Source organism: Lineus longissimus, chromosome 13, assembly GCF_910592395.1.
Source record: "Lineus longissimus chromosome 13, tnLinLong1.2, whole genome shotgun sequence".
In the NCBI taxonomy this organism is placed as follows: Eukaryota; Metazoa; Nemertea; class Pilidiophora; order Heteronemertea; family Lineidae; genus Lineus; species Lineus longissimus.
In genome coordinates this window covers 16642707-16667284 of record NC_088320.1, presented here as the reverse complement: position 1 = coordinate 16667284, position 24578 = coordinate 16642707, and the positions used below count along the sequence as shown (strand labels likewise).

At 44.9% G+C, this 24578-nt stretch overlaps 1 protein-coding gene across 1 annotated transcript; it reads right to left on the bottom strand.

Moving 5' to 3' along the window:
* Positions 1 to 531: 531 nt before the first annotated feature.
* Positions 532 to 20808, bottom strand: LOC135498484 (phytanoyl-CoA dioxygenase domain-containing protein 1-like). Its single transcript, XM_064788791.1, has 9 exons — positions 20773 to 20808; positions 18832 to 18981; positions 17455 to 17530; positions 16056 to 16103; positions 14238 to 14356; positions 10282 to 10429; positions 9473 to 9601; positions 8710 to 8836; positions 532 to 1071 (listed from the first exon to the last, which is right to left on the bottom strand). Exons 1-9 carry the CDS (start codon positions 20806 to 20808, stop codon positions 1020 to 1022), a joined length of 885 nt encoding a protein of 294 aa, XP_064644861.1. The 3' UTR covers positions 532 to 1019.
* Positions 20809 to 24578: the final 3770 nt, after the last annotated feature.

The following is a 24578-nucleotide window of genomic DNA, read 5'->3' as shown; positions in this document are numbered from 1 at the left end:
GCTATTAGTCATTCATGCATTGCCCGGAGTTATTATCAGAGCATCTTCACCAAGGTAGAGACAACATCTCACACCGAGAGGCGATTCAATGGCCAAGATGGGACCAAGAATGACACTAACGGTGAATAAAGTGAAGAGCTCTCTCTTACTGGGCCACACAGATCCAAGGCTTAGATCCAGGGCATACACAACTGGCCAAACACCTCAATGGAAAAGGAAGGTTGACCTCAGCATCATTTGATTCCAGAGCACAGTGGAGAGTGGTAATGTGAAATGGATGGACTTCGGCACGAAATGAACTCCCATTTAACAGTTTCAATGTAAGTTGCACTTGAATCACTCGTACTACACAATAACAGAGACCATCCCTCACACGGCGGACATGACCAATTCAAACAATAGCAAGCAAACAAACTCCATCATGCTTTACATTACCACCCTTCAACTTTAGTGTGCACAACAGGAATTAAATTCAACTTACAAATGTCTATTTCGTATCAATAGGAGCACTTTACTGTTAAATTATTCCACTTATTCCACTCAACTGTATAATCAATCCACTTGACTGTATAATCATTCCACTTGATCGTAAAATCAATCCACTTGACTGTATTATCATTCCTCTTGACAGTAAAATCAATCCACTTGACTGTATAATCATTCCTCTAGACCGTAAAATCAATCCACTTGACTGTATAATCATTCCACTTGACAGTAAAATCAATCAACTTGACTGTATTATCATTCCACTTGACAGTAAAATCAATCCACTTGACTGTATAATCATTCCTCTTGACCGTCAAATCAATCCACTTAACTGTAAAATCGTTCCACTTGACTGTATAATTATTCCACATGTGACCGTGTAATTTTTCAATGCCTGTCACTAATTCACCTCAAAAGCATTTTGTAGATGTCCTTCTCTTTATAAAAATTTGTCTCTATCTTTCGAATTCAGTTTTTATTCACAGCAGACCAACTGCAGCAGTCTTCCTTTTGACGATAATGCCAAGCTGACATTACGCGAAGTCAAACAACATCGGGAACGGCATCACTTCGGTTGGCTGTAACCTGATATAGAACAGAAAGTTTACATGATTAGTCTCAAACAACAATGAAATGTCCTGGGGACATTGTGCTCACCTGGGAATGATTTAATGGTAAATGAAATGAGACATGGAGATTAAATTGACTTTTTGATATAACAAAATGTGGCACTATCAATGGCACTTTTAGAGTTTGACCTCTGTGAACTTCATAACTAGGTCAAAATTAGGTCACAGTTGACCTAAATTGGGCCAATTTTTACAGATGCCCAATAGGTGTCTACCTATAAAATTTGAAGAATCTGTGACAAGTAGTAGTGAATTGTACCACCTTCTGTGAATTTTAGAGTTTGACCTCGACCTTCGAGTTTGAAACTAGGTCGATGTTAAAATGTTCTGCACTATGTTAAGCATGAATCAGTGATGCTCATTATTTGAAGATCACACAGACAGTTTCTTGATATATGACCGAAAGTGCCCATTTCCTTACAAGAAATGGCCATTTTGTTAGTTCATACTTACCTATGGAACACTTTTGCATGTTACTCCATTTGGGCTCAAACACAAGAGTATCCCTTTAATTTTCTAAAGGGAGAACTGAGTTAACAGCTCGGCCGCCAGGCGGCGCCCTGACGGATCCCGCGAGATCGCGCCGATCTCATGCCGCCATATTTAGTCTTTACTCTTGAGCGTTAATAAAGAGTATGTCCCGTTTGTGGGGACGGCGGGAGGGCCGTGTTCCATAGGTAAGTATGAACTAACAAAATGGCCATTTCTTGTAAGGAAATGGGCATTTTGTGTCATTCAAACTTACCTATGGAACACTTTTGCATCGAATCCCAGCAACCTATTGGAGGTGGGAAACGAGGACTTACCTAAGGCTGAGCTGTTGTTCCATCCAGGAGGCACCACCGGCATATTAGCTAAGGAGGACCGCCAGGGGAAAGAAATGGGGAGAACCGGAAGACCGGTATTTTGATCTCGGTATTACAATCATATTATAGAGAGTAATAGACCCATTCTCCGGAAAGCGCTAGAATTGCGTAATAAAACCATCTTCTTTCCGGCAACAGAGCTTAGAGCAAGTAAGGCATGTTGAAGGGTGTAGAATGAGTTATTGCTAAACAACAATAAGAAATTGCGTCCTTTCTAGTCTACTAGGGGTTGCCTGGATTGTTGAAGATAGGGCATATCAAAAATGGCGCAAGATGCGCGTTTGACTCTTCAATCGGGCTTCCCCCCCTTTTTTGATCTAGCCAGGATCAAACAACATGCCCCGCAGACACAATCGGGCCGATTGTATGCATGCCATCTACGAGGGAAGAAACGTCTCGTAGGTAGAAACGAGAGAATGTGGAGTGATTACTCCAACATGCAGCGGAAACGACTTCTTGAAGAGCAACTCCTCGGTAGTTAGCCCAGGAGGTGGCTAGTGCTCTAACTTCGTGCGCTGAGATGTTAGCTAGCGCAAGAAGATCAGAGGAAGTCTTCAAGGTGTTGTAGGAAAGACGAATAGTCTCCACAATCCACCTTGAAATAGTGGCGGCCGCTATCTCTCGTTTATTTCCCTCCTTATAGGACAAAAACAAACGCTCTCTCCCCTGGCGGATACCGGGAGGTTTTGTCCTATTTATGTAGAAATTTAGGGCCCTGACGGGACATAAAGTTCTGTCAGGAAGATCATAAGAGATCGTTCCTGACAGAGAGGGAATAGTAACCGGGGGCCGAGAGGCGGCCGGTCCCTGGTTCTTCGCCAGAAATCCTGGTATGAAAGCCAGGATAACCTCCCCTCCCTCTCTAAAAGCCAGCTTCTTAAAAGAAAGTGCATGGAGCTCTGATCTCCGTTGGGCGGTAGCCAAGGCTACTAGAAAGACCGTTTTGAGTGTCAGATATTTCATGGATGAAATAGACATGGGTTCAAAAGGATGCCTCATGAGCACCTTAAGGACAACAGAAAGGTCCCATTTAAGGGTGTTGTGAACCGGTCTAGGACGCTCTAATAACATTCCTCTGAAAAGAGGGGTTATTTGGTCCTCCCAACGAAGATCCCAGGTGCTTAAAACACGGAGGGTAGAAGCGATGGCGGACTTGTACCCTTTTATAGCCGTGACAGATAGTTGTCTTTCCGTGAATAATTCAATAAGGAAATCAACTAATCTGTATATAGAGGGAGAGATCGGATTAACTCCGTTCTCCCTGCACCAGGAAGTGAAGGTAGACCACTTTCCTTGATACACATCAAGGGTAGACCCCCTTTGAGGTGCGGACATGCGCTTGACAGCGATGTCCGAAAAGCCTCTCTGGTGGAGATGCAACTGGATAAGTTCCAGGCGTGAAACTTGAAAAATCCAGGGTTCTGGTGGTAGCATCTCCCCAGGGGGTGCCACAGGAGGTGCTTCCAAGTAGGAAGACTCCTGGGGTGGTCTATCAGGAGCTCCAGCAAGGCTGGGAACCAGGCCTGATTTGGCCAGCAAGGTGCAATGAGAGTTATTCTCACCGGGTGGCTGGTCAAGATCTTGTTCAGGACTGGTTGGATGAGAGGGAGGGGTGGAAACGCATATGCGTTCAGCCCGACCCAAGAGGCTGTAAGGCTGTCGACTTCCAGGGCCTCTTCGTCCGGAAGTGGAGAGTAATAGATGGGAAGGCGATTGTTCAGCCTGGTGGCGAACAGATCTACCTTCGGAGATTGCCAAAGGCGACAAAGGTCGTCTACAATCTCCTGATGGAGTGTCCACTCTGTCTGAACTAGCTTGTTCTGACGGGACAGGGCGTCGGCAAGGATGTTGCGATTGCCCGGTATGTGTCTGGCACATATCGATACTCCAAGGTCGGCACAAAGATGGTAAAGCTCCCAAGTTAGCTGGCAAAGAATGCCGGACTTTGTGCCTCCCTGTCTCCTGACATATGCTACTACTGTAGAATTGTCGGAGAACAGGGTTACTCTCCGATTCTTCAGGCGAAGGGAAAGAGCCCTCACGGCCAGAAGGACAGCCTTCATTTCCAATATATTTATTGGAAGAATGGTCTCCTCCCTTGTCCATAGACCCCTTATGGACATGTCCCCGTTGTTCAGATGTGCTCCCCACCCTAGTAGGGAAGCATCTGTGAAAAGGGACACTTCTGGGGGCGGTGGAGCAAGATCTACACCGCTTTGGAGACGAGTCTCCGACTCCCAGAAGTTCCAGACGTTCTTGAGTAGGTATTGAGGTATCAATACCAACTTGTCCAATGGGTCCCTGTGGGGTTTCCATAGAGACATTAGAAACATCTGGATGGGACGCATATATAGACGGCCAAGGGGGATTTGGTCTGCTGCCGAATTCAGAAGTCCCAAAAGGCTCAAGCATCGCCTTGCGGGAGCTTGAGTCCTTCCTCTGAATTCTGCGACGAGATGAAGAATTTTCTTTATCCTGTCTAGGGGGGGCAGCATTTTCCCTATGGCCGTAAGGAACCGAACTCCAACGTAAACGAAGTCTTGGGATGGTATGAATTCTGACTTTGTTTCGTTGATAATCCAACCTGCGGAAACTACTTTTTGCTTTAGAACCTGAAGTTGTTGCAGTAGTAGTTCCCGCGATTTGCAACGGAGTAGCCAATCGTCTAGGTAGTGATGGAGCTTGAACCCCATCACGTGAAAGGGAGCGACGAAGGCTGTGACTATCATCGTAAAAATTAGGGGTGCCGATGCCAGACCGAACGGCAGGGCCCTAAATTGATACGTCTTTCCTTCGTAATGGAATCGAAGGAAGTGTTGATAGTCTGGATGGATCGGTACATGTAAGTACGCATCCGTTAAATCCATCGATACCGCCCAATCGTTGGGCTGTATCGCCGTTGCTATAGACCTGGTGGTTTCCATCTTGAAATGAGGAACATTCAAGAAGGTGTTTAACCTGGAAAGGTCTATGATCAGCCTCCATGTCCCTGCTTTCTTGGTAACCAAGAAAACGTGGCTGTAAAAGCCGGGGGAGCATGGATCTTGAAGGAGCTGGATAGCTTGCTTCTCCAGTAATGTCGCGACCTCTGCTTGGAGGGCAGAGGCCTTGACTGGGTCCTTCGGTGGCTGAACTGGGGTTGGATATATGGTAGTCGGGGGGGTACGGTTGAAATCTAGTTTCACTCCGTACCTCAACATGTTTGGGACTGGGGACCCCTTTGGGTACCAATCGTCCCAAATGTCTGCAAATTTTTGCAGACGGCCCCCGACTACCGGAGTCGGCTCCTTTTTGGGTCCGGGAGGAGAAAGGAGGGGGGAGTCACCTCTTCCGGCCAGCACCCCTTGGGCGAAAGGAGTGCTTAGTCAGACCGAATCCACCCTGGTTCGAGGAAGTATTTTTCCTCTTTCCAGTCCGGTGACCCTCCGCTTCCCGTCGGAAGGATCCAGCAGGAGCAGGCTGACTAGGCGGGGTAGGCCTAGGCAGGACCTGCCTGGTGTACGGGATTGAACCCGATGCCTGCTGGGGCCTCTCTATCTTTCTAGCGTTAGGTAGAGAGGTCTTGGCCCTCTGCGTCGCAGTGGGGGCATATAATTTGTCCCAATCTTTCTGTGCTTGAGCCGCCTCTTGTACAGAATCTGCGAACAGGAAAGAACCGTCCATAGGAGCGGTTCTTAAGGACCCTTCCAGCTGGAGGGATCTGATGACATTGAGAGAGCCCAGTGCGGCGTCTCTACGGAGTAGGACGCTATTTGATGCGGTCTTGGCAGACAGAGCAATAGCGTGCCTAATCGAATGTGACAAGGATGTCACAAGCGATTTTGTGTCATCAGATAGTGACTCATTATCTTTTAGGGATCTGGCTAGGGCCAGGTTAGTGTGCTCTGCGTAGGAGAGCACCGCTAACGTGTTTTTGGCCAGACCCTCTTGTGCTCTAAGGTCTCGGTAAGCCGAGGAGGAGGTCACCCTAGGCACGAGTTGGTCCAGCTGTACATCGTCCTTTAATATGGAAGTCGATGCTGCAGCTGGACAGCCGGCCGAGCTGACTCGATAATAGTCAGCGCGGTACTGCCTAACGGGAGGAAGTTGTGCCGTGAACAACTTCCCCGGTTTACACTTAGCTTCCGGTCCAACTGCCGGAAGGACAGGGATGGAAGTACGTTGGTGGGCGCCTTGTGAGTCTCTGATTGTACGCTCCAAAAGTTCCGAGACTGCTACCACCGACGGGGAGGGAGGAAGGAATTCAAGTGCCCGAGTGGAGCCTTGAGAAACCTGTGGATTGGGATCCACTTCCTGTCCCCAGAGTGAAAGGTCGGTGTTGACAAGGCTGGCAGTTCCGGCGGGGTAGGGCACAGATCCTGCGGGAGGTACGCTCTGATCAAGGATCTGAGTGTCCTCATATCCGACAAGATACTGGCCTCCTCTGGTGACAGCTCCTCCTGATTGGGGGAGCGGTAGCCTGGCTGAGAACTCTCGTTCTCAGAAAATTCCTCTAAAATAGAGGAGTCGGATGGTGGGTATCCGATGGGACCAGGCGCACCAGAGGAACCGGAACCCTGCTCCAGATGGCTGAGTCTATCAGTAAGACCTGCTACCATCTGGATGAGCTGGGACAGTTGCTGTCCCGACTCGGGTTCCGGACCCGACGTGCGGCTTCTCTCAACGACGGGCAGTTGAGGCGAGGGTGAGCGCATAAGCGAACCCTGGAAGCCGTATGTACGGGCGTATGGGTCTTCCGGAAGCGGAAGATGCCCATATTCTGAACTAGAGTTCAGATGTCCTCTCTGCGTAGCTCGTTCCCTGGGAACGACGCCTCTGCTACGAGGAGGGGGTGGCACTTCCGGTTGGTTCCACCCAAGAGGTTGGCCAACGTAGGAAGGTGCCTGCATTTCCGGTACGACGAAGTCCGAAACCGGAAATGCCCGTAACTCCTTCGCCGGTATGGAGCTACCGGATGCCCTTTTAGAAGGAGGTACGGAGGGCGGAAACGCTGTTACCGAAGACGCATGGCGTTTCGGAGGTGGCGTTATAAAGTCCGGCCCTACTCTACTGTGTCCGTGAGGACTGGGGTTATTTCGCAGTAAAGACTGAGAAAAACCCCCAGTAGAGTCTTCGGTTACTGAAAAACGGGAACCCGCGTCAGTAACCGGAACTGCAATCGGCGGACCGGAAGCAGGGTGCTCCCGCGGGTACAAAGGGCTTGTACTCGGGGGAGCGGACGACAAAGGAACCGGAAGGTTCCCTGAGGTCCGGGGTATATTAAACCCTTGGCGACTTATTGGATGTAAGTCTCCCTTGGGACCACAGACATTAATAATGTCAGATCCCGCATACTTCGCAGCCGCGGCCGGAACCGGAACTCGGCTGACGGAAGGGGTGGTGGCGGGAGGTTTGCTAGACCTCCGGGTTATATGCCCGGAAACGGAACCGGAAGAGGGTTTAGGTGTCTTCGCGGCCCGTTTCCCGCCACCAGACGCATTCCTTTGTGGTGAGACAAAGGATGCCGTCGGAGGGGTACGCCATATAAAAAATGGTACCAATGACAATAAAAACACTGGGAACCCCAAGTAGGCCAGAAAGGACGCAATAATTAATGGAAAGGAAAACATGCCTACTTGAATTAAACACTATTGCAATGGATCTGAGTCTTGTTCATTACAATAGAGCGGAGAATAGCCTACTTAACTCTACCCTACCAAGATCAAAATAATGGAGCCGGGTCGACTAAGCTAGCTAAGAAAATGTCTATAATTAAATAGACTGGACAATACTAATGCCAAGATTAGTTTGGCGGCCTACTCCGTAGGTGAATGAACCCAAAAATCGTCTAGACTTGGCTGGTTGAATTTGGTTTTAAATCGAATTCACGGCAGCTTTGAAAAAACGATGTGCTTCGTAGAAGCACGAGAGTAAAGACTGAATATGGCGGCATGAGATCGGCGCGATCTCGCGGGATCGGTCAGGGCGCCGCCTGGCGGCCGAGCTGTTAACTCAGTTCTCCCTTTAGAAAATTAAAGGGATACTCTTGTGTTTGAGCCCAAATGGAGTAACATGCAAAAGTGTTCCATAGGTAAGTTTGAATGACACAAAATGGGTTTTATGACATGACCTACTTACGCTGAAAAATAGGTCACATTCAATAGAGTTATTATTAAATGTACAGATGCTTAATAGATGTTAACACATCAAATTTGATGAGTCTAGGACAATTAATGATGAAGCGTGCCACCTTCACTGAAATTTCACTGAGTTTTTTACCTCTGTGACCTTCAAAAGTAGGTCAAATCGAAAACCCAGGTATTATGTCATGTTCATCAGAAGTATTGACAGAAAAAATGTCATGGTTCTATCAGCGTTCATGAGATATTGATAAAATAAGGTTTTCAAAGATGGCCGCCTGGAGCCCAAATAGCGATCTATTCTTTGTGTGTCAAGTTACGTTGTCATGAGACATCCTCACACCATGTTTTAAATTTCTAGACTCAATAGTGAACAAACGTGCCACCATTGTTGTTAACGGACGATGGACGGCCCGACAGACATAACGTGATGACATAAGCTCACTCAGGTGAACTAAAAAACCACTCACAAGACAATACCCAATCCACCTGCCTATTCCTGATCAAGGTCCTGGTGCAAGGAAGCCCAGTTTAACGTCTCACCAATAAAAGAACGAGGTGATCCTGGCTCATGCTCTTAACAACAAACTGTTGACATAACAGTCTTACCAGTTGAGTTTATCGTATTTTGAATCCAGCATCTCTATGATATGGAAGGTGTAGATGTGTCTGGACTTGTCTGAGGTGTTGGTGTTACTCCTGTGAGCTATCAGGCCATCAATCAGAACCAGGGAACCTGGAAACAAGAAGACAGTTCTATGATATGGAAGGTGTAGATGTGTCTGGACTTGTCTGAGGTGTTGGTGTTACTCCTGTGAGCTATCAGGCCATCAATCAGAACCAGGGAACCTGGAAACAAGAAGACAGTTCTATGATATGGAAGGTGTAGATGTGTCTGGACTTGTCTGAGGTGTTGGTGTTACTCCTGTGAGCTATCAGGCCATCAATCAGAACCAGGGAACCTGGAAACAAGAAGACAGTTCTATGATATGGAAGGTGTAGATGTGTCTGGACTTGTCTGAGGTGTTGGTGTTACTCCTGTGAGCTATCAGGCCATCAATCAGAACCAGGGAACCTGGAAACAAGAAGACAGTTCTATGATATGGAAGGTGTAGATGTGTCTGGACTTGTCTGAGGTGTTGGTGTTACTCCTGTGAGCTATCAGGCCATCAATCAGAACCAGGGAACCTGGAAACAAGAAGACAGTTCTATGATATGGAAGGTGTAGATGTGTCTGGACTTGTCTGAGGTGAGGGTGTTACTCCTGTGAGCTATCAGGCCATCAATCAGAACCAGGGAACCTGGAAACAAGAAGACAGTTCTATGGTATGAAAAGTGTAGATGTTTCTGGACTGAGAGCCAGTTTCCTCACCTTTTTTCACAGGTCCAGGTACGAACGCCTTCTGATCCCATTCTTTGATTGGGGCGGTAAACACAAGGTATGGTTCACCAGGCTTCTTATCTTCATTCCTTACCATCCGTCTGTTGTTACCGAGACCCTCTGAAATAGACGGAAACACTAACAAGTGACCTCAGACCTACTTGACTGCAGTGGAACCTCACTGGGACACTTTGGTTACAGTGACCTGTTTCCCCAAGTCTCGTCTCACTAAGCAGTGCATTCCAAGTTTACCCTGAATTAATGGGTAACAAGTGTTGTTTGACCCAGTTTGACTCGCTGATTACACCCATGGGGGATTGAATATATGGGTTATTAGTTGACTAATAAGCCTAATAATTAAGGAATTTAAGTGTCAACCAAACCAAGGTCACAAAAACGAGTACATGTAATTGGCAAATGAGGTTACACCAAAGTACCATGGTTGTATTATGGTCCCGAACTTGAACATGAATCTATGACCTTGCCTACTTTAAGTCAAATTATACAGTGAGAATGCAATGCAAAATCCGTGGTAAATCTGAGAGAAGACCATGAATATCAAGCACGTTTAAACAAGCGGTACAAGGCACTTGCAGCCTGCACAGCACGCTGCTCATTAACCTTCATGTACAGGAACAGGGAGACTTGTGCGCATGAGTTACAGGCGCATTGAAACTGACAGAATGAAATCGACAAATCAGAGGAAATCATGTTCATTTTGGGGGGTTTCCATCTGTTCTGGTTTGAGCAATCAATATTATCAGAGTTTGAACAGCTCCATATTTTGCTGACCTTGTTACCTTTATGTGATCCAGGGATGAACCAGAGACAGCCGTTCTCTAGTGTCGCATCCTCCAACGCGATCCAGTATCCCATTAGTTTGATTGGTTCGTTGTGGAGGAAGCTCGCATCTTGATGGTTCGTCACCTCGCCACCAATACCTGGTTGCTGCAAAACCAAAACACACATTTTAATGACAAGATGTCAGGAGGCAGATTCTCTCACAAGAGGTTGATGCAATGATTGACCATGATGTCAGGAGGCAGCTTCTCTCACAAGAGGTTGATGCAATGATTGACCATGATGTCAGGAGGCAGATTCTCTCACAAGAGGTTGATGCAATGATTGACCATGATGTCAGGAGGCAGATTCTCTCACAAGAGGTTGGTGCAATGATTGACCATGATGTCAGGAGGCAGATTCTCTCACAAGAGGTTGGTGCAATGATTGACCATGATGTCAGGAGGCAGATTCTCTCACAAGAGGTTGATGCAATGATTGACCATGATGTCAGGAGGCAGATTCTCTCACAAGAGGTTGATGCAATGATTGACCATGATGTCAGGAGGCAGATTCTCTCACAAGAAGTTGATGCAATGATTGACCATGATGTCAGGAGGCAGATTCTCTCACAAGAGGTTGATGCAATGATTGACCATGATGTCAGGAGGCAGATTCTCTCACAAGAGGTTGATGCAATGATTGACCATGATGTCAGGAGGCAGATTCTCTCACAAGAGGTTGATGCAATGATTGACCATGATGTCAGGAGGCAGATTATCTCACAAGAGGTTGGTGCAATGATTGACCATGATGTCAGGAGGCAGATTCTCTCACAAGAGGTTGGTGCAATGATTGACCATGATGTCAGGAGGCAGATTCTCTCACAAGAGGTTGATGCAATGATTGACCATGATGTCAGGAGGCAGATTCTCTCACAAGAGGTTGGTGCAATGATTGACCATGATGTCAGGAGGCAGATTCTCTCACAAGAGGTTGATGCAATGATTGACCATGATGTCAGGAGGCAGATTCTCTCACAAGAGGTTGATGCAATGATTGACCATGATGTCAGGAGGCAGATTCTCTCACAAGAGGTTGATGCAATGATTGACCATGATGTCAGGAGGCAGATTCTCTCACAAGAGGTTGATGCAATGATTGACCATGATGTCAGGAGGCAGATTCTCTCACAAGAGGTTGATGCAATGATTGACGATGATGTCAGGAGGCAGATTCTCTCACAAGAGGTTGATGCAATGATTGACCATGATGTCAGGAGGCAGATTCTCTCACAAGAGGTTGATGCAATGATTGACCATGATGTCAGGAGGCAGATTCTCTCACAAGAGGTTGATGCAATGATTGACCATGATGTCAGGAGGCAGATTCTCTCACAAGAGGTTGATGCAATGATTGACCAAGATGTCAGGAGGCAGATTCTCTCACAAGAGGTTGATGCAATGATTGACCATGATGTCAGGAGGCAGATTCTCTCACAAGAGGTTGATGCAATGATTGACCATGATGTCAGGAGGCAGATTCTCTCACAAGAGGTTGATGCAATGATTGACCAAGATGTCAGGAGGCAGATTCTCTCACAAGAGGTTGATGCAATGATTGACCATGATGTCAGGAGGCAGATTCTCTCACAAGAGGTTGATGCAATGATTGACCATGATGTCAGGAGGCAGATTCTCTCACAAGAGGTTGATGCAATGATTGACCATGATGTCAGGAGGCATATTCTCTCACAAGAGGTTGGTGCAATGATTGACCATGATGTCAGGAGGCATATTCTCTCACAAGAGGTTGGTGCAATGATTGACCATGATGTCAGGAGGCAGATTCTCTCACAAGAGGTTGGTGCAATGATTGACCATGATGTCAGGAGGCAGATTCTCTCACAAGAGGTTGGTGCAATGATTGACCATGATGTCAGGAGGCAGATTCTCTCACAAGAGGTTGGTGCAATGATTGACCATGATGTCAGGAGGCAGATTCTCTCACAAGAGGTTGGTGCAATGATTGACCATGATGTCAGGAGGCAGATTCTCTCACAAGAGGTTGGTGCAATGATTGACCATGATGTCAGGAGGCAGCTTCTCTCACAAGAGGTTGGTGCAATGATTGATCATGATGTCAGGAGGCAGATTCTCTCACAAGAGGTTGATGCAATGATTGACCATGATGTCAGGAGGCAGCTTCTCTCACAAGAGGTTGATGCAATGATTGACCATGATGTCAGGAGGCAGATTCTCTCACAAGAGGTTGATGCAATGATTGACCATGATGTCAGGAGGCAGATTCTCTCACAAGAGGTTGATGCAATGATTGACCATGATGTCAGGAGGCAGATTCTCTCACAAGAGGTTGATGCAATGATTGACCAAGATGTCAGGAGGCAGATTCTCTCACAAGAGGTTGATGCAATGATTGACCATGATGTCAGGAGGCAGATTCTCTCACAAGAGGTTGATGCAATGATTGACCATGATGTCAGGAGGCAGATTCTCTCACAAGAGGTTGATGCAATGATTGACCATGATGTCAGGAGGCAGATTCTCTCACAAGAGGTTGGTGCAATGATTGACCATGATGTCAGGAGGCAGATTCTCTCACAAGAGGTTGGTGCAATGATTGACCATGATGTCAGGAGGCAGATTCTCTCACAAGAGGTTGATGCAATGATTGACCATGATGTCAGGAGGCAGATTCTCTCACAAGAGGTTGATGCAATGATTGACCATGATGTCAGGAGGCAGATTCTCTCACAAGAGGTTGATGCAATGATTGACCAAGATGTCAGGAGGCAGATTCTCTCACAATAGGTTGATGCAATGATTGACCATGATGTCAGGAGGCAGATTCTCTCACAAGAGGTTGGTGCAATGATTGACCATGATGTCAGGAGGCAGATTCTCTCACAAGAGGTTGATGCAATGATTGATCATGATGTCAGGAGGCAGCTTCTCTCACAAGAGGTTGATGCAATGATTGACCATGATGTCAGGAGCCAGATTCTCTCACAAGAGGTTGGTGCAATGATTGACCATGATGTCAGGAGGCAGATTCTCTCACAAGAGGTTGATGCAATGATTGACCATGATGTCAGGAGGCAGATTCTCTCACAAGAGGTTGATGCAATGATTGACCATGATGTCAGGAGCCAGATTCTCTCACAAGAGGTTGGTGCAATGATTGACCATGATGTCAGGAGGCAGATTCTCTCACAAGAGGTTGTTGCAATGATTGACCATGATGTCAGGAGGCAGATTCTCTCACAAGAGGTTGGTGCAATGATTGACCATGATGTCAGGAGGCAGATTCTCTCACAAGAGGTTGATGCAATGATTGACCATGATGTAGCCAATAAAGGTGGGTTCAGGTCGTCCATTAGTGATTTTTGCTGGATGAAGAAATGTCATGGTGGACTAGCAAATCCAAAATTCGTATCAGACTCCCAAACAACTAAGATTTGTATATTGATGGTCTGTGGTATGGTGATTAATCTCAGTCATAATTTCAATGATGGGAACCTTCACCTGTGTAGGACTACTCTGGAGTGAGCCAAACTTGATGAGAGTAATCCTTCCGAGACAGTGACACCATGTATGTACCTGTTGGTTGGACGGCAAGTCTCCTCCAATGATCAATCAATGTTAGTCAGTAAGTGCTCCACTAAGTCATACTCAACCACCAAGTCAATGGAAAAGCCACTAACAGACTCAATCAACAGTCATGACACTGCAGTTACACACAGTGTTGCTCCAAAATGAAGACAATCGCTCGCATGACAGTAGAAAGGATGTTTTTAGTGACGGGGCGTGTAACAGTCTATGATTGAACCAGGATTCAGGTGACCAATCTTGGCAAAGAACCACCTCTGGGAGTTTCTGCCTCAGAACACATGTGCCAAATACTTACATTTCTGTTTGGCATATTTTTATGTAGTTTCTTCGGATGACTGACTCACCTTGAATATGGCCATACTCTGAATGACCGCTGGGTTCTTGAATTCCATCTTTCTCGCAATGTTCTTCACTCGGTCAGAGAATGTGACCCGTTTAAACTCAGGGTTGAGCACATGCAATGCTGAAAGAAAAGAAAAGATATTGCAACAATTTATAAGGGGAGGGTCAACATGATCCTGGCAAGTTTACACCTCCTCTCCCTTCCTACTTTAGATGAGGATTTGGCTGACTGAAGGTAGAAGGGTGAGATCATGTCAGATTGGTGCTGTTGAAAGTCACATGTTCATTAACAGCGCCTGTCACCTCTGCGGTTGTGGATTCAATTCCCAGTTGGTCAGTAGATGTCTCAATGCAAGAGACAGCGTGGCTTGGACAATGTAGGTTTCCTTTGACTGGGCTCTGGTTCCCTCCAAGAGACAGCGTGGCTTGGACAATGTAGGTTTCCTTTGACTGGGCTCTGGTTTCCTCCAAGAGACAGCGTGGCTTGGACAATGTAGGTTTCCTTTGACTGGGCTCTGGTTTCCTCCAAGAGACAGCGTGGCTTGGACAATGTAGGTTTCCTTTGACTGGGCTCTGGTTTCCTCCAAGAGACAGCGAGGCTTGGACAATGTAGGTTTCCTTTGACTGGGTTCAGGTTTCCTCCAAGAGACAGCGTGGCTTGGACAATGTAGGTTTCCTTTGACTGGGCTCTGGTTTCCTCCAAGAGACAGCGTGGCTTGGACAATGTAGGTTTCCTTTGACTGGGTTCAGGTTTCCTCTAAGAGACAGCGTGGCTTGGACAATGTAGGTTTCCTTTGACTGGGCTCTGGTTTCCTCCAAGAGACAGCGTGGCTTGGACAATGTAGGTTTCCTTTGACTGAGCTCTGGTTTCCTCCAAGAGACAGTGTGGCTTGGACAATGTAGGTTTCCTTTGACTGGGCTCTGGTTTCCTCCAAGAGACAGCGTGGCTTGGACAATGTAGGTTTCCTTTGACTGGGCTCTGGTTTCCTCCAAGAGACAGTGTGGCTTGGACAATGTAGGTTTCCTTTGACTGGGCTCTGGTTTCCTCCAAGAGACAGCGTGGCTTGGACAATGTAGGTTTCCTTTGACTGGGCTCTGGTTTCCTCCAAGAGACAGCATGGCTTGGACAATGTAGGTTTCCTTTGACTGGGCTCTGGTTTCCTCTAAGAGACAGCGTGGCTCGGACAATGTAGGTTTCCTTTGACTGGGTTCAGGTTTCCTCCAAGAGACAGCGTGGCTTGGACAATGTAGGTTTCCTTTGACTGGGCTCTGGTTTCCTCCAAGAGACAGCGAGGCTTGGACAATGTAGGTTTCCTTTGACTGGGCTCTGGTTTCCTCCAAGAGACAGCGTGGCTTGGATAATGTAGGTTTCCTTTGACTGGGCTCTGGTTTCCTCCAAGAGACAGCGTGGCTTGGACAATGTAGGTTTCCTTTGACTGGGCTCTGGTTTCCTCCAAGAGACAGTGTGGCTTGGACAATGTAGGTTTCCTTTGACTGGGCTCTGGTTTCCTCCAAGAGACAGCGTGGCTTGGACAATATAGGTTTCCTTCGACTGGGCTCTGGTTTCCTCCAAGAGACAGTGTGGCTTGGACAATGTAGGTTTCCTTTGACTGGGCTCTGGTTTCCTCCAAGAGACAGCGTGGCTTGGACAATGTAGGTTTCCTTTGACTGGGCTCTGGTTTCCTCCATTACAAATTGTCAAATATTGTTTGTGATAACATTTTATGTCTTAACAAACGCTTAGCTCTCAACTCAGTCTTTTTTGATCGATCTTCAAGACATGAGTCGCTGATCATTTCATTCAGCCTGAAACTACTCACCATGTCCTATTTTATTGAGGGATCTGGACTTGTCTACTTGAAGATTACCTGAAAGAAAACATCACATCCATTTGAATACAAACAATCAAAAAACTCTGTGAAACATTTGCAGGGTGGAAATTCGGTGGAATATGGTTCATAAATAATCTTGATGCTTCTGTGACAGGAACAAATCGTACCATGTTGCCCCCGATGAGATCTCCAGGATTTTTCAAGCAACATATTCGGAGTAAAAGCTGAATACACATGTAGTTTGAGACTTGTAGCATACAAACAACAAGTTAATGTTTAGGTTCATACTCACAGTCTGGAGACTGTTGGAGGCCTCACCTGACTTCAACCCCAGTCTATCTTGAAACCTTTCAAAGAGAGCTCAGACAACCTGTTCATTCAGCACATGTACAACCTGAGCATCTCTGACCAGTAGCCACTTATACACCTTGATAGAGTAGGGCACATTGGACAAAGAGACCTGAGCATCTCTGACCAGTAGCCACTTATACACCTTGATAGAGTAGGGCACATTAGACAAAGAGACCTGAGCATCTCTGACCAGTAGCCACTTATACACCTTGATAGAGTAGGGCACATTGGACAAAGAGACCTGAGCATCTCTGACCAGTAGCCACTTATACACCTTGATAGAGTAGGGTACGTTAGACAAAGAGACCTGAGCATCTCTGACCAGCAGCCACTTATACACCTTGATAGAGTAGGGCACATTAGACAAAGAGACCTGAGCATCTCTGACCAGTAGCCACTTATACACCTTGATAGAGTAGGGCACATTGGACAAAGAGACCTGAGCATCTCTGACCAGTAGCCACTTATACACCTTGATAGAGTAGGGCACGTTAGACAAAGAGACCCGAGCATCTCTGACCAGTAGCCACTTATACACCTTGATAGAGTAGGGCACGTTAGACAAAGAGACCTGAGCATCTCTGACCAGTAGCCACTTATACACCTTGATAGAGTAGGGCACGTTAGACAAAGAGACCTGAGCATCTCTGACCAGTAGCCACTTATACACCTTGATAGAGTAGGGCACGTTAGACAAAGAGACCTGAGCATCTCTGACCAGTAGCCACTTATACACCTTGATAGAGTAGGGTACGTTAGACAAAGAGACCTGAGCATCTCTGACCAGTAGCCACTTATACACCTTGATAGAGTAGGGTACATTAGACAAAGAGACCTGAGCATCTCTGACCAGTAGCCACTTATACACCTTGATAGAGTAGGGCACGTTAGACAAAGAGACCTGAGCATCTCTGACCAGTAGCCACTTATACACCTTGATAGAGTAGGGCACATTAGACAAAGAGACCTGCCTACAGTCTCAACCAGGCACAACACAATCCAAATTTAGACCGGTATCATTGCTAAATCAACTCACCTCTTTCATCCAGAGCTCCCTTCTCAAAGAAAAAGCGGATTTTATCTGCGCTGTTGATGAAATAATCGTTGTCATTCTGAAATGAGAACATAAAGCAGACATCAGATCCACTGAATTAACAAAACATAAGCCTCAGAAAGCAGTTGTTGTTAATTTCACACCTTTACCGCCCATCTCTTCCTCAACATACAGGACCACTAGACAGAACCCGGCACGTACATCACAGCCCTATTGCATACACCTGTTATTGCACCCACTGCAACAAGGTTAGCTTCCACGATCAAATCAATCTTTGCTGCATCCATTTCAACAATTCCTTTTGTGCCGGTACAGACATCTGACTACTACAGTGCAACAATATCCTGTCACGTATTGGAGTATTCCATCCAACGAGCTTGATAGGTGAGACCTTTTTATACCTTGGTTAGTGTGCCCGCCGCTAGGCGATTTTTTGTTGTTGTCATTTAGCGATACCATCGCACTCAAAATCGCTGAAAACCGAGAAAAACTATTTTCACTTTGACCCCGACGGCCACCGTTCAGGTTATTTGTAAATGAGTGAACTCATTTTTAAAGGACCATTGGCATTATTATTGCAGTATGTTTGTTCTTCTGTTGATTCATCAGTAAACTATTTTGATGAATGTGTTTGATGCTTTTCCCATTTTAAAATACATGTTATTCGTTATTTTCTCAGTTTAAGCGCAAGTCCTCGCGCGAAAGACCTTTCCCGCCACTTGAGTGCATGCCGAGATCCAAGTTCACATCACCCTGCTATTAAGACACAGCGTCATTTCCATTTATCGTCGCAGTTGCAGGGTAATCAAGGGCCATCAGCGTGACGTCAGAAAAATCGATATCAGCACCATGACGTCAAGGGGTTGATCCTAGCTGTAGGAAACGCCTTACTAGTGCATCATTCCATGTGGAAAGAGTCGATGCGTGGAGAGCTAACTCGGGTCAAATCAGAGTCAATGTCGGAAAAGCGCGATAATAGTCAGATTTTCAATTTTTCCTTTTTCTGTGCAATTTGTTGAAGGGAACTCCTTACCGTATGTAGAACAGGAGGTGACTGCGCAGCCGATAGCTGGCTAATATTGCCCTTAATAATGCCAATGGTCCTTTAAAGCTCAGGTGCTGTATCTTAAAAAGTTCCATGTCCTGTTAATAAAGCAAAACAGAAACCTGTTATTTTGAAATAAAATTTTATTTTTATTTCTTCTTCCTCCTCTACAGAGCTGCCTCTACAGAAGTCTTCCGGGACAGAAAAAACATTTTTGAAACTTTTATTTCACCCTCCTCAGCTTGTCCTTAGATGAAAAAGTACGCTAACCAAGGTATAAAAAAGTCTCGCCTTATCTCTGAATACATTCTCACCTCAACCTTTTCTGTGTTTGTGGAGAAAGCCATCTTATTTTCTTTCTCAGGATCCATCTCATCAATGATAGATGCGAGTGTCTTCTCCAGAGTGACAACCTCATCAGCAGACAGAAAGTCCTCAATAATGAGATAGCCGTCATCTTCAAACTGAAAGGAATTTATGAAGGGTTGAAGTTAACCTCTTGTAAAATCCTTCTCCAAGACGATTTCAGAAATTCTTATGGCTTGGATATCGACCCGTCTAATTATTGCTGAGTTCCGTTGGTGAGAAAGTCCCTGAGCGGGAGGTTGTTTATCCATAATGGTTCGTCATTTCTCGGGTTTTAAATATATTTAAATCAATTTATCAAAGTTGAGGACCGATATCCACATAAAATCCACAGTTTACCCCCACTCGAATCGACAGTGATTTTTTCTTTTACATTACATTACTCCGGTTCTCAAACATCTTCACTGGCTGCCAGTTGCACAAAGAATTCATTTTAAGGTGCTAATTTTTGCTTTCAGAGCCGTGCACGGCACAGGCCCCGACTATCGTTCGCTCCTTGGCGAGGGTCACCAGAGACACACAATGGCATCTGCTGCCCCGACCCTGGCTTGGCAATTTGCAAAGAAAAAGACAGCGGGAGATAGAGCTTTCGGGATCTGTGCCCCACGTCTCTGGAATGCCCTTCCAACTTTTATTCGTAACATTCAATGTTTTAAATCTTTTAAATCTGCCCTCAAGACCCACCTTTTCAGTGAGGCGTATGTTTTAACTTAATTTCCTGTATGCAAATATGTTTTAATAAGTATGTTTTATTGTGTAAATGCACTTCACTGTACAGCGCCACTGAGAATTAATTTTAAAGTGGCGCTATATAAATAAATAAATTATAATTATTATTTATTTCTTTTGTTATTTTCCATAGTGTGTTGCGCAACCATTGCAAAAAAGCATGTCAAATTTAGGTCGATTTTCTGTTAAATGTTCACTACTCCCCGGAAGAAAGAGAACTAAATGAATGGTGAGGTTTTAGTAAAAGAGGATGTCGTTCTGATCAAAGTGACATCAAGATCATGGTGATCAACGAGTGGTTGCTGAGAACTAGCCATTTCTTTTGGTCGTACGGTGTGGGAGGAACTTTCACATCAATTCACACTGCCAATTTATGCACATTCATGAGTACATGAGCAAATAGATTCGGTGTTGGGGTTGAAGTAGGGCTCTGAAACTTTGCTTGCACACTACGTTTTGGTGATACCAGTTTGGTCAAGATGCTTGTGAAATTGTGACTTGGGCATTGACATTTCTGAACAATTCCACGAGTACTATAATATGGCAAGCCAAAGCGGAAATAATCCAACCCTGGGAAAAAATAATGCAACATTCAAAAGTGCTTGCAACATTTCAAAAATTGTATGCAACATTTCAAAAATTTTATGCAACATTTAGAAAATTACATCAACAATTTCAAAACTACATGCAACCCGCGAGAAATACACATAGGCATAGCCTAGCAAAAATTTTTTTGTGCCAAACTTTTTTCACCTGTCACCTTTTATCAGCTATCGTCCTATCCTATCGTGTACTGACTACTGTAAGTGTAGGGGGTTCGGGGGAGCTAAGCCGGAAGGGAGGCTCACTAAGTCTGTGACTTTACATATCAGAGTTTTTTCAGGGGTGGAGCACGTCAAGCCCCCGTGTACATATGTACATGTACATTGCTGTGCATAGAATATCAAATGCCCTGGACATGGCATGCATGGTGACGGTCACGTGGAGCGCACATAGGCAACAATCGTGACATATTTTGACACGTTAAAAAGGCTGTAAAAACGGTTTTATTCGATTATGAATGCCCATACGCATTTGCAGTTAACCGCCTTCTATTGAATTGACTAATCAGATCGAAAAACTGAAGCACAAATTCGGTGTAAAAGGGACAAATTAGACACCTTTCGGGCCTGTAATTCCGTCATTGAGAACGCCATTTTGTCAAACTGTCACGTGACCGAACGTTGGCGGGAAATGTTCTTGGAAATGTTCCGAGGGCATTCATAATTGATATTCTGATAGTAATGTACATTTGTATTTGTGTTTCGTGCCTTATATGCAAAGATTGTGTTTTGGCCAATAAATTTCATTTCATTTCATTTCATTTAACTTCACCAGGATTTTCAGGGGTTTTTCCCAGACAAATGACACCCTAGAATCGGCAACAACCCCTCCCAGGGTCCACACCTCTCCAAGCGAGTCCAGCTTCCAACTGGATCCTATCTATTGAAGACCCTTTTATGATCCGTGCATCTACCTTACAGCATGAGACCCTTGTATGGTCCGTGCATCCACCTTACAGCATGCGGACTGTAAGTGTAACAAGGCTGTTCTACTTCTAAGACACCCAGGCCATTGAGCCATGGCGAGTCCAGCCTCCAACTGGAGGCTACCTGGGTCATTCTACTGAAAAGGTATAAAGTGATGTCACAGCACTGGACACAGCATAAATATCCCAATTGTGTGCCATGCATTCAAATTGACCGTCTTTTTAATGATATTACTATAATGTTCAGTAATTCCAATGCTTAGGTTTTGTCTGAATATCACAACTTTTAGAAGAACCCCTTTTAAAAATGCGAAATGGGTAAAATTATTGTGTCACAATTCCAAATACCCATGTTTCCCCATCTCCCAATATCTATATGATAAGATAAGCTTTAACCTTTTGCTTTTAAAATGTGAAATAGTACCAACAGATCTCACATACAGCTCCATGTTCGATTATCTACCACACTTTTATAAAATAATGCCATGATAGCACCTGTCACTGGGTTTCTTGTCAGTGGTGTTACTTGAACCAGATTGACAGCTGGAAATAATGAATGATCCCTTAGTACCTATTTTCAACACCAGATGACAGCTGCTCACAAGAAACAGCCTCTGTCAATAACCTCAAAAGTATGTAAAACTTTCCGAATTGTTGATGATATTGACTTATTTTCATTGATTTGTAGTGCCGGCCACTTTTAGCGAGGGGCCGGACGGGGTGACCCACGTGCTGATTCAGGTGTGCACTACCGCGACTATTTAGGTGCGAGCATGATACGGTGCATTATGCATGAAATGTGCACGAAACCGGACAAGATACGGGATAAACTTACTCTGTAGACTTCTGTTGTTTTTCTGCCCCGAGACTGGGCCTGCGAGGGCTTTTATGCGGTCCGGGAGTGACGTCACTGGGTCCTCCACCTGCTGACGTCACGGGATACCGGCTGTTGGTGACGCGCTCGATATCCCTCCGTACCACAGATTCTACGAGTATTTTAAATCAGTGGTGTTATCCAAATATCTCCACCATTATATCAATCATAATCAAAATACTGATGGGTGGTGAAGGAGTAGGCATGTCCTTGTAGTACAATGCATTGAAGCTCAAAGTCGTTGCCAGTAGTAGGGAGCATTCATTATTTTTTACTGGAAATGTCAGTGGTGTTACTCGTCAGTAGTGTTACAAGTTTTCGAGTAACACCACTGACCATATTGTCATTTTTCTATGTATTTATTGTGGTTGTGGTCTGGGGCTTATTTTCTTAAGTGAAGTTGTTGATGATTCACACTCGGAGTTGGCTACAGATAGCACTAATAAGCTAGTTAGAGATTCTCAAGAAGAATCTGGTGAATATAGTCATACTGAGGCACAAACTGATACTGTTCATGACCACGTTGATTTACCTGACATACTCGAAAGACCAACTCCATGTCTAAGCCAGCTTCATGTTGGCAGACTCTGTGTGGTCATTTATGACGAGATACCATATCCAGGTAAGATTCTTCAAGTAGTCGAGGATGAAGTCCAAGTTAGTTGCATGAAAAGTATGGGAAAAAATAAGTTTTACTGGCCGAGCCCTAAGAAAGATGTCAGCTGGTACTCAGATAGTGATCTCATCTGCCTCATATCGGATCTTCGGCAGGACAATAGGCGATCTCGATACTACCAAGTAGATCCAAAAGTATGGGCTGTCATAGAGAAGCAGTTTGTTGAATAATTTGGTTTTTAGCCTATCATGTTGGGGTAGATGAATCACTCACTGCCAAGTTCTAGTATCAAAAGTTTAACTATTTTCAGTACTAGTGGCAGGCTCTGATTTTTCACACTGACTACAACTGCAAATTTCATTGTTACAGTTTCCAATTTAAGTGTTACAGTATTACTATTCGATATCAGTTATTGACCGTGTTTGTTTTTGGGCTTTTTGAAATGCAAAAATTCCATTGAGGTCAGTGGTTACCATTTAGCCCTATTAACAACAGTAATTGTCATTACCGGGTATTAGTGTTAGTGTTATTTCATGATTTAGAGAGAGAGAGTAAAGATTATTTCTGAGACATGAACAAAATTTTGTTACTACAGTATAAGATATCTAGAATATTTTATCTAAACCTTCTATGAACATGATGTGTGCATATTCTGATAGTAACATCACTGACAATGATAATGCTGTACCGGTTAAAGTGTGTTCAATATGTTTATGTTTGCCTATTGGTGCATAGTCATGTACTCATCGTAAATACTGAATGGCGAGTATGACTAGACACCAGATCATGACTCTACTACTGTCATTAATTTACTAATCCGGTCAGTGGTGTTACTTAGTGTCAGTGGTGTTATTGCTGTATCAGTGGTGTTACCAATGATTAAAGTCTTTCCAAGCGTAATAATATACACATTGTTAGCTTGAACAGTTGACTTTAATATGTAGTAGGAATGGTCATTTATCCCTGTCATAACTACAGCCACAGTGGTCATACTACATTTGATAGATATAGACATTTGTGACCTCAGTTTACCATGTTTAGCTCCAGGGGTGAGTAAATAGCACCAATGGCCAATTTTATCAGTAACAATGTACATAATATTGACAGGGGAGTTCAAAGTGACCATAACACTAGATAAATAACTATGCATGGTCATTCCTCGAGTATACTGCGGTACACCATGACCCAAAAAAATGTCAGGTAACACCACTGACAAATAATCCAGGGTTTGATACATTCCCTAGGGATTCCAGAAATATTGTAATATGTGAGCTCCACTACTGTTGAAAAAAAACTATATTTTTGTAATGTTAACTTTTGATAATAAAAGTTTTTTATTTGGAAATACCATGTTTCTCATTTTTTGGCTCTGCTGGTTTTATACCTTTTCAGTAGAATGACCCACCTATTGAAGGCCCTTGTATGGTCCGTGCATCCACCTTGCAGCATGCGGACTGTGAGTGTAACAAGGCTGTTCTACTTCTAGGACACCCAGGCCATTGAGCCATGGCGAGTCCAGCCTCCAACTGGAGGCTACCTATTGAAGGCCCTTGTATGGTCCGTGCATCCACCTTACAGCATGCGGACTGTGAGTGTAACAAGGCTGTTCTACTTCTAGGACACCCAGGCCATTGAGCCATGGCGAGTCCAGCCTCCAACTGGAGGCTACCTATTGAAGGCCCTTGTATGGTCCCTGCATCCACCTTACAGCATGCGGACTGTAAGTGTAACAAGGCTGTTCTACTTCCAGGACACCCAGGCCATGGAGCGATGATTAGACTCTCAAAGTCCTGGTGCAGCATTTAGTGTTTGATTGGAAGAAAGTCACACATGCTAAAATATCAAAGTATACAATCAAACTTTTCCATTCAAACGTCGAAGACGGATTTCTATCGATATCTTTAACCATTTCTTTTCAAGACATCAAAAACAATAAACTTAACAACAA

Coding starts and splice junctions, on each gene's coding strand:
- LOC135498484 (XM_064788791.1), bottom strand. CDS start 20,808: ATGGCGTTCTCAATGACGGAATTACAGGCCCGAAAG. Junction 16,104..17,454: donor GGGAGCTCTGGATGAAAGAG/GTGAGTTGATTT, acceptor GTTTTCTTTCAG/GTAATCTTCAAGTAGACAAG. Junction 14,357..16,055: donor CCTCAATAAAATAGGACATG/GTGAGTAGTTTC, acceptor CTTTTCTTTCAG/CATTGCATGTGCTCAACCCT.